The following is a 9985-nucleotide window of genomic DNA, read 5'->3' as shown; positions in this document are numbered from 1 at the left end:
TACCTAGGCGGGGTGTGTGATTGCACCATGGTGTTGTGTGTGAATGTACCGAGGTGGGGTGTGTGAGTGTAATGAGGTGGGGTGTGTGCGTGTAATGAAGTGGGGTGTGAGAGTGTATTGAGGCAGCTAAGTGTACTGAGGAGAGTTGTGTGAGTGTACGACGGCAAGTTGTGTGAATGTACTGAGGCGGAATGTGTGAGTGTACTGAGGTGGTTTGTGTGAGTGTACCAAGGCAGTGTGAGTGTACCGAGGCAGTGTGAGTGTACCGAGGCAGGGGTGATTGTATTGAGATGGGGTGTGTGAGTGTACCGAGGTGGGTTGTGTGGGTGTACCAAGGTGGTGTGAGTGTAACAAGGCAGTCTGTATGCATGTATCACAGAGAAGTGAGTGTACTGAGGCGAGGTGTGTGAGTCTTGATGAGGCAGTGTGAGTGTAACAAGGCAGTGTGTGAGTGTACCAAGGTGGTGTAAGTGTACCGAGGCGGGGTGTGTGGGTGTACCGAGGAAAGGTGTGTGTGTGTACCAAGGCGGGGGTGTCTGAGTGAACCAAGGTGATGTGTGTGACTATGCCGAGGCAGTTGAGTGTACTGAGGAGAGTTATGTGAGTGTACCAAGGTGACTTGTGTGAGTGTACCGAGGTGGAGTGTGTGAGTGTACCAAGACAGTGTGTGCAATTGTAATGAAGCAAGGTGTATGAGTATACCAAGGCTGTGTGTGTGAGTGTACTGAGGCGGGGTGTGTGAGTGTACCAAGGCAAGGTGTGTGAGTGTACCTAAGCAGGATGTGAGTGTACTGAGACGGGATGAGTGTACTGAGACAGTGTGAGTGTACTGAGTCAGTGTGTGTGAGTGTATGGATGTGTGGTTTGTGAGTGTACCGAGGCAGGGTGTGTGAGTGTATTGAGGCTAGGTGTGTGAAAGTACCGACGTGGAGCATGTGGGTATACCAAGGCAGTGTGTGTGAGTGTACCAAGGCAGGGTGAACGTACCGAGGTGGGGTGTGTGAGTGTAACAAGGTGGGGGTGTGTGAGTGTACCGAGGCAGTGTGAATGTACAGAGGTGGTTGAGTGTACCGAGGCAAGTTGTGTGAGTGTACCGAGGCGATGTGTGTGGATGTACTGAGGCAGTGTGACTGTACCAAGGCAGTTTGTGTGAGTGTACTGAGGCGGGTTGTGTGAGTGTACTGAAGCAGGTTGTGTGAGTGTACCGAGGCGGCGTGAGTGTACTGAGGCAGTGTGAGTGTACCGAGTTGGGGTGAATGTACCGAGGTGGGGTGTGTGAGTGTAACGAGGTGGGGTGTGTGAGTGTACTGAGGCGGTTGAGTGTACCGAGGTGAGTTGTGTGTGTGTACCGAGGCAGGGTGTGTGAGTGTATTGAGCCGGGGTGTGTGAGTGTACCGAGGCAGGTTGTGTGAGTGTACCGAGGCAGGTTGTGTGTAACGAGGCGGGGTGTCTGAGTGTATTGACGCAGGGTGAGTGTACTGAGACAGGGTGAGTGTATCGAGGCGGGTTGTGTGAGTGCACCAAGGTAGTGTGAGTGTAACAAGGCGGAGTGTGTGAGTGTAACAAGGCGGAGTGTGTGAGTGTACCAAGGTGGTGTGAGTGTACCAAGGTGGGGTGTGTGAGTGTACCAAAGCAGTGTGTGGCTTAGTCTGTGTGTGCTCATGCCTTCATGTGCCCACATCTGCCAGTGCCTGTGTCTGTGTGCACGTGTGTCTCTGTGTCCCCGCATCAGCGTGTGCCTGGCCTGTCTGTGCCTGTGTCTGTGCGTGTGCACCTGCATCCCTGTGTTCCCCCATCAGCGTGCACCTGGCTTATGTGTGCCTGTGTCTATGTGCACCTGTGTCTGTGTGTGCTCATGCCTGTGTGTGCCCACATCTGCCTGTGCTCACGTCTGTGTGCAGCTGCATCCCTGCGTCCCTGCATCAGCGTGTGCTTGGTCTTTCTGTGCCTGTGTCTGTGTGCACTTGCTTCTGTGTGTGCCTGTGCCTGTCAATGCCCACATGTGCCAGTGCCTGTGCCTGTTGGTGCAGATACCAGTGTCTGCCCACGTGTATGAGTGAGCACACTTGTACAGTGGCTCCGAGCAGGGCTTTCTTTGGTTCCCTCAACCCAGCCTCCTTTCCCCACCCTATCCCTGGGATGTGGCTGGTGCTAAGGTCCCGCTGGCCCTGCCGTGAGGGAGCCGCCTCATCACATCAGGGTTCCATGCACACTGGCTCCCAGCAGCCAGTCCTTGGATCCCCCTGGGAAAATCCAAATCGGCCTGAGGAGGGGCAGGAGCCTGGGGAGGGTGGAACCAGCAGGGGAATCTGGCTCCACATCAGCCAGGTGGCAGGAAGACAGGTGGACAGGGGTAGGCCCAGGGTCACCTCCAACTCCAGCCTCTCCTACCCACCCTGGCAGGGCCCCCACCTCACCCCATTACCACAGGGTAGCTGCTCCAAGGACTGTGTGGCTCAGGCTTCTCAGGACAGGGAAAGAGCCCTTCTCTGGTGTCCCACAGGCCATGGTTTGAATCCCACCCTGCCTCCCTGGCTGAGCCCCAGCACCATGACAGTGGGCCTCATGAGGGCAGCTGCACAGGGTGCCCTGCTCCCCTCGTCGGTCTCACCAGGAGGCAGGGCAGCCACTTAGTCCGTGTTTCAGGACTGGCCTGATGGAGATCACCCCACGGAGCTGTTCCCACACCACCCTTTCCTGGTGTGTGCGAGCTGGGGAGGAAGGCCTGGAATGCCGGGGGAGGTACCAGGAGCATCAGGGAGGGCTTTTAGTCCTCACTCACCATTGATCACTGCGCATCTAACATGCTCCAGCTAAGGAGATGCAGTTCTTGCTCTCGCTGAGCTAACCTCGCAGAGGAGGCGGGGAAAAACCCAGACAGTTATGTTGTAATAGGCCCTAAGAGGTGAGATACTGAAGAATAAGTGGGCGTTTGCAAAGGGGAGTGGGGATGGCTTCCAAGCTGTTTGGAGAGCGGGCAGCCAGTGCCTGGGGCATTGTAAACAGCCTGTGCAAAGGCCCTGAGGCAGTGAAGAGCTGGACTCCCTCCTTCCAGAAACTTAAAGAAGGCCAGTGGTGCCAGGGCACAGTGAGATGGGCAGGAGAAGGAGGGAGGGGCAGGCAGGGCCCACTGGAGTGGGGCTGAGGCATCAAGCTGGGTGAGGCAGTGGGGAGCTTGTCATGGCCTAAGTGCACAGCAAAGCCAGGGGTGCGCTTGGCAGGGAGCATTTTTATCTTGAGGAGATAACATTGGCCGCTTCGTGGAGGAAGGTGAGAGAGGAGGAAGACGTGAGAGCACTGTGGGGTCGATGGTGTAGTGGAGGAGGAGAGAGGGAGAGAGGGAGAGTGGGGGAGTGTTGGAGCATCAAGGCTGCTGGGAAGCCAGCCATGCTGAGACCCATGTGGGCCTGTGGGTCTGTCCCTGCTTTACCACAGTGTGCCTGCACCCCCGCATGGGGCATCCGTGACATGCTCTTGTGTCTGTGACCCGCAGGCATCATGCTGGGCCGCATGGGTGAGAGCGGGGCCCCCCTGGTCAGCTTCTGCCAGTGCCTCAATGAGTCGGTCATGAAGATTGTGGCAGTGGCTGTGTGGTAAGCCTCCTCATTTACCCACCTCACCCCCGCCAGCCCTGGGTGGATGGAGGGAAGACATGACCCCACCCTCTTCTCCCTTAAAGTGAGCAGAAAGCTGTGCCCAGGCTCAGCCCCGGGCCGGGGCCTCCAGAGCTACATGTGTTTCCATGGGTCCCCCAGCCCCAGCCAGGCCTGGCTCCGGCCCTGGGCCCCCTGCCCCTTCCAGCCTGGTCTAAGAGCTCAGCCTGGCTCTGTTGCTCTCCTGGGCTCAGTTTCTCCATCACGTGGAGACTTACCAGCTCAGCTTCTGCAGAAAGGAAAACTGGCAGTGAGAACCAGCTGCTATTCCTTGGTCCAGAGTTCAGAGTTCAGGAGCTCAGTGGGGAACGCAGAGGTCGGCCTGCGCAGGCGCACTGTGTAGGCTCTGGTGGTGTTGGGCCTGAAATGGGGGCCTCCCGAAGGCAGGGCGGGGGAAGGAGTGGCAGAGGTTGTCCGGGGCTGGGGCGGTGGAGGTAACGGCATGAAGGACGCCATATGCTGAGCCTGGGCCGGGCACCTTGGCACAGTCTCGCTCTGTCCTCGCAGGAGCCCAAGGAGGCTCAGGGAGAGGGCGGCGCAGCGATGTGGGGCTGGGGCCGGGGTGTGTCTGCCCGCCTGGTTCCTGAGCCTGGCTGCCCCGCCCCCAGGTATTTCCCCTTCGGCATTGTGTTCCTCATCGCTGGCAAGATCCTGGAGATGGATGACCCCAGGGCCGTCGGCAAGAAGCTGGGCTTCTACTCGGTCACCGTTGTGTGCGGGCTGGTGCTCCACGGGCTCTTCATCCTGCCCCTGCTCTACTTCTTCATCACCAAGAAGAACCCCATCGTCTTCATCCGCGGCATCCTGCAGGCCCTGCTCATCGCGCTGGCCACCTCCTCCAGGTAGCCCCGGGGACGGACAGGACGGTGGGGAGCTGGGAGGGGCTGAGTCCTGTCCGTCTGGCCAGTCATTATCTGTTCATAGCCACAGAACCACCAAAGCACCAGTGTGGCCCACCTCACAAACGCGGGGATGGCTGGTGCTAGGGTAACAAGACCGAGGGGGGGGGGGGGGGGGGGGGATCTTTCGGCCTCTATCGAGGCCTCCCCCTCCCCGACGGCCCCAGTCCTCAAGCTCACTGAGTCCCCATGGGGGCAGCTTCCGCGCCAGGGCAGACAGACAATGCAGTGGGTTCTGTGGGAAATCACATCAGCAATGCTGGCTTTTGCCCCACAAGGTGCTTCTCCTGCAGTCGGGCCCTGCGTTGCTCTAGGAGCTCGGCCTGTCCACTGCTGCTGGGATGTCCCGGCTGGGTGCCCTGTCACAACCTTGGCAGTGTTGCTAGACCTCAGGGACTTGAGCCATGGCTCTGTCACACACTCGCTGTGCCTGGGCATTGCTTTCCTCATGCACGAACTGGGGGAGATTGCAGCTTCCAGCTCACGGGTTTGCTGTGGAGGTTGAGCTCCTCCTTGCCAGGCTGGGCCAGGTGAGCCAGCACTTGGCCTCAAGGATCCCAAACCGCAACCCAGTGCAGAGACCTCGGGAATTTAGAGTTGTGCAAACCACATCGTCGGTAGAGGGGGCAGGAAGGAAGTGGTCCCTCATGGAGCATTTAGTGCCGTGAAGGCAGGGTGGCTCTCCCCATGGCAAGTGTCTGAGCTCCACATTAAGGGAGTCACAGGAACTTAACCCACATCTTTCTGGCACTGAAGTCCTCACTCTTCCCTCCAGCCCTCACTTGGGCCTCAGCTTCCCCGTCTGTAAAATGCCCTGCAGGCCTCTGTACGCGGCAGTCATATGACACCCACCCTTGGCAGCAGACACACCTCCTGCAGGACTCAGGAGGAGCAGATCCCAGTGAAGAAAAGCCCGGGAGCCATTGCCAGGAACACCCTCCTGAGGATAGGGGGTCAGGGGGCAGGACAAAGCCCCAACCACGCCGGTTCCCATGCCAGGGGCCAAGCCTGCCAGAGCCAGCAGCCCCCTGGCCATCTCCTGCCAGCAGGAACCGCAGCCTCGAGCCCAACAGGTCTGGAGCTCCTGAGAGGCTCTGACGAGTAGAACCGGCCTTCCGGGCAGAGGCCCAAGAGAGAGGAAGACTCGGGGGCCACACCGGCCTGTGTTTTAGTCCCAGCACTGCCACTAGGAACTCTCATGACAAACATAGTAACAATAATAGCCATGGTCACCATTGACTGAGTGGGTACAACGGGCCAGGTCCTGTCCAAGCCTGTAGTCGTTTAATCCTCCTAGTAGCTCTGTGACCCCGGTCTTTTTGGGACAAAGATGCTAAGGCACAAGGTTCAGGAACTTGCCAGGGCCACTTGAGAGGAGGCTGGAATCTAAGCCCAGGCAGCCTGGTCCAGGGCCCTGCTGCTCAGACTTCCATATCCCTCGGCACAGCAGTGTGACACGAGTCAGCCCCGCCCTCTGGGCGTCAGCTTCCTCATCTGTAAAATGCACCCAAACACCTCCCTCATAGGAAGAACCAAGTGAGAGCACTGCAGTGCCTGCGGTCCTTCCCTCCTGCCGCAGCAGCGCCGCAGGAGCACAAACACTCCTGGCGGGGTGGCTGCCTAGGGTGGGGTGAGCTTCCCAACGGAGGCCCTGGCCATCCTGGAAGAGGGTGCTGGGCAGACACCGGCCCCTCTAACCGTAGCTCAGCCACACTGCCCATCACCTTCAAGTGCCTGCTGGAGAACAACCACATTGACCGGCGCATCGCGCGCTTCGTGCTGCCCGTGGGTGCCACCATCAACATGGACGGCACTGCGCTCTATGAGGCCGTGGCCGCCATCTTCATCGCCCAGGTCAACAACTACGAGCTGGACTTTGGCCAGATCATCACCATCAGGTGCACCCTGACACCGCACCTGTGTGGATGGGGCGGGGGCTGGAGGGCTTGAGGATTCCCAGGCTCCGAGGCCTGAGGGGTCTCTGAGACAAGCAAACCTGGGCTCGGGGCATGGCAGGCAGAGGGCCAGGGCTGGGAGCTCTGAGCCTGGAGGACAGGCTGGGAGGGAGGGCATTGCTGGTGGGCACAGGGCAAGCAGAGGCCAGGGACAGGATTCAGGACCTCGGAGAGGAAGCCGGTGCGGCAGGAGCCGAGGAAGGGGAGCTGGGGTGGGGCTGAGGCTGACGGAGGCCTCACAGGCCAGCCAAGCACACAGGTCTGACCCTGGAGGCCAGGCCCCAGAGGGAGGCAGGCAGAGCCACGTGGTGGTCAATGAGTCCCTGGGCAGCTCCATAGCAATATAGCTTCCTGGAACCCACAGAGACACAGCTCCAGACACAGGTGTTTGCACATTCCCCAGGGGTTCTCCTGAGGCCAGGAATGGGGGTCCATGGGGCTGCAGGACTGTGAGGAGGGACTTGTCCCTGGGAGCTTCCTGGCATGGCATTCCTACCCACCCCCCACCCCAAATGGCTGTCCCAGAAGCCCTGACACTCAACCTCTTCCTTGGAGCCAGACCCTGACAATGCACCCCACCCCTCCTGCTGCTCCTCTTCCCCTTCCCACCCCCTGCAGTATCACAGCCACTGCAGCCAGCATTGGGGCAGCCGGCATCCCCCAGGCCGGCCTCGTCACCATGGTCATCGTGCTCACCTCCGTGGGACTGCCCACCGATGACATCACCCTCATCATTGCCGTTGACTGGGCTCTGTGAGTGGACTTTATCTCTAGCTCTAGCGCTTTGGGAGAGGCTGACTTCAGGGTCAGCAGGGATCAGGGTGAGGGGCTGAGTCCCTTCCCCAGGGTAGAAGGCTGGGGACTGCCCTGCTTGGCACCATGGGAGTGTGCTACTCATCAGCACAGGCCTGGCTGCATAGTTTGCAGAGTCCAGTGTTCAAAAATGAAAATGTGGAACCCAGTTCAAAAACTGTAAAGGCCAGGTATGATGACTCACTTTGAGAGGCCAAGGCAGGAGGATTCCTTGAGCCCAGGAATTCAAGACCAGCCTGGGCAACATAGCAAGATCCCCATCTCTACTAAAAATTAGGAAAAAAAATTATCTGGGAGTGGTGACATGTGTCTGTAATCTCAGCTACTCGGGTGGCTGAGGCAAAAGAATTGCCTGAACCCGGGAGATGGAGGTTTCAGTGAGCCGAGATGGCGCCACTGCACTCCGGCCTGAGTGACAGAGTAAGACTCTGTCTCAAAAAACAAACAGCAAAGAAACTTAAAAAGAATTTCAAGACAGAAACAGCAGAGGATTAAACCAAGCCTGACACTTCTAAGCATGGGGACCTGCTGAACCCACAGCCACATGCCAAGAAACTGCTTCAATGATGCCAAAGGGTGGGCTTGGGAGGAGCCAGGAAGCCATCTGGCTGCAGGCTCTGCATGACAGCTGGTCACCGGCTGTGCTGTGCTGTGGTGGGTTGAGCACTGCCCTCTTCTAGCTCCCCTTCAAGTGCCCACCACTCATCCCCCACCTTGGCTCACCAGGGACCGTTTCCGCACCATGATTAACGTGCTGGGTGATGCGCTGGCAGCGGGGATCATGGCCCACATATGTCGGAAGGATTTTGCTCGGGACACAGGCACTGAGGTGAGCGCAGTGAGGTCCAGAGGCTGCCAGGAGGGTGGAGCCAGGCGGGGTGGGCAGGGCACCAGATCTTCCACCAACCAGCTGGGCAGCCTCCAGCCAATCCCTCCCTCCATGCCTCTGGGCCTCGGTCTCCTCATCTGTTACAGGGTGACTAATTCCTCTAACATCTATGTATTGAGCACCCGCTGTGGCTGGCGCTGATACAGACACAGGAGGAACAGTGGAACAAAATATGATAAAATTCCCTGCTCTCATGGAACTTACACTCTAGTGTAGGGATGGTCTGTCCAGTTTAGCCACGATGTGAGCATTGGTAGGTTTGTGCAGGCTGTGTGGGCTTCAGGCTCCTTCTACAGGCAAATGGAGAAGGCTGTCCCCGCATCATGGGGAAGAAGCTGAGGTCAGGCAGGGGAGCCACTGATTCCCCAGCTGGACCCTGTGGATTAAGTCCCCTCCTCTACTAAGGCAGCTCTAGTGGGAGGCAGGACAGCTTGGGAACAGGAGCCCAGGGAGGCCGTGACCTGCCAAGGTCACACAGCATGTCTGCAGGAAAATCCATCTTGTGGTTCCTAGCCCTGAGCTCATTCTGCCCCACTGGCCCTCAGTCCTCCCTAGTGTCTAACCTTGTTCCCTCCTGCCGCTACCAAGGCCTGTTTCCCTTCACCAGAAACTGTTGCCCTGCGAGACCAAGCCAGTGAGCCTCCAGGAGATTGTGGCAGCCCAGCAGAATGGCTGTGTGAAGAGTGTGGCCGAGGCCTCCGAGCTCACCCTGGGCCCCACCTGCCCCCACCACGTCCCCGTTCAAGTGGAGCAGGACGAGGAGCCGCCCGCTGTGAGTCTGGACCACTGCACCATCCAGATCAGTGAGCTGGAGACCAATGTCTGAGCGTGCGGAGCTGCAGGGGCAGGCGAGGCCTCCAGGGGCAGAGTCCTGAGGCAGGAACTCAACTCTCCAACCCTCCTGAGCAGCTGGCAGTGGCCAGGATCACACATTCTTCTCACCCTTGAGAGGCTGGAATTCACCCCGCTGGACAGAAAATGGATCTCAGAGAAGGGAAAGGCCGCATGGGGGAGCCCCAACCAGGGAGTGATGGGCCTGGCATTGCCCGAGGCCCCGCTGTGACAGTTTCCCCCGTGTGCGCCCGGTGAGGGCAGCTGGCAGGGGTTATCCGGCCCCACTTTCTGGATGACAGAGCTGAGGCCCTGAGAGCTGAAAACACTTGTCCAAGGTCTCACGTTAAGGTCAAGACACTAACTCAAATCTTTCAAGCCCCACCTCTCCTCTTGGAGGACAGGGCAGCCTGTAGCTGTGTCCAGACCCAGGCCCCACCCCATAACAGGTGGCCTCAGCCACATAGCTCTCCCCAAGGGGAGCAGCCCAGGGCCGAGCCCCACTGCCTTCCCCAGGCCAGAGTGCGTCCAGTCTCCTGTCCTACCACATGTCTCTTGCAAAGCTCCTTGGATGTGGAGATAGATGTCTTTACTAGAGTTGAAAGGCCCCCGTGACACATCCAAGTCAACCTCCCACGGGATAGGTAGGCAAACCAGGACTCCAGGAGGGAGGTGCAGCCAGGATGCTCTGGTGGACCTGCCGATGGAGCCCTGGTGTCAGAACTCCCCAAAGGCCTGTGCATCCAAGTGGAGTCAGGTTTTCTATTCCTTTCTGTGTTTGCAAATTCAGTGTTGACTAAATAAAGTTATTTTGTTTTTTACTTCTTGTGGGCTTCAACACCTTATGCTAGCCAGCAAATATGATATTAGCTACTGGGCTAATACAGGCAGCCAGAGTGCAGACGGGCCTGTCTGGGCAGCCAGGATATGGATAGGCCTATGCAG

General features: G+C 58.4%; 1 protein-coding gene across 4 annotated transcripts in view; it reads left to right on the top strand.

Annotated features, from left to right (window-relative positions):
- SLC1A7 (solute carrier family 1 (glutamate transporter), member 7) overlaps positions 1–9859 on the top strand; it is a 54707-nt gene extending 44848 nt beyond the window's left edge. Inside the window, exons 6-11 of one of the 4 annotated variants that reach the window (XR_001005341.1) lie at positions 3494–3593; positions 4262–4495; positions 6284–6450; positions 7126–7260; positions 8047–8149; positions 8817–9859. Coding sequence is in view for 3 of the 4 variants with exons in the window: in XM_011973782.1 (XP_011829172.1) it covers positions 3494–3593; positions 4262–4495; positions 6079–6450; positions 7126–7260; positions 8047–8149; positions 8817–9035 (1163 nt within the window). In the remaining variant the exon portion in view is untranslated. Of the gene's footprint in view, positions 1–3493; positions 3594–4261; positions 4496–6078; positions 6451–7125; positions 7261–8046; positions 8150–8797 lie in introns of all 4 variants that reach the window. The other 3 variants (XM_011973784.1, XM_011973783.1, XM_011973782.1) reach the window with 3 other exon arrangements.
- The last annotated feature ends 126 nt before the right edge of the window (positions 9860–9985 follow it).

Source organism: Mandrillus leucophaeus, unplaced genomic scaffold (genome assembly GCF_000951045.1).
Source record: "Mandrillus leucophaeus isolate KB7577 unplaced genomic scaffold, Mleu.le_1.0 Scaffold14, whole genome shotgun sequence".
NCBI lineage: Eukaryota > Metazoa > Chordata > Mammalia > Primates > Cercopithecidae > Mandrillus > Mandrillus leucophaeus.
Note: the sequence above shows the minus strand (reverse complement) of the source record. Positions and strands in the feature narration are given on the sequence as shown.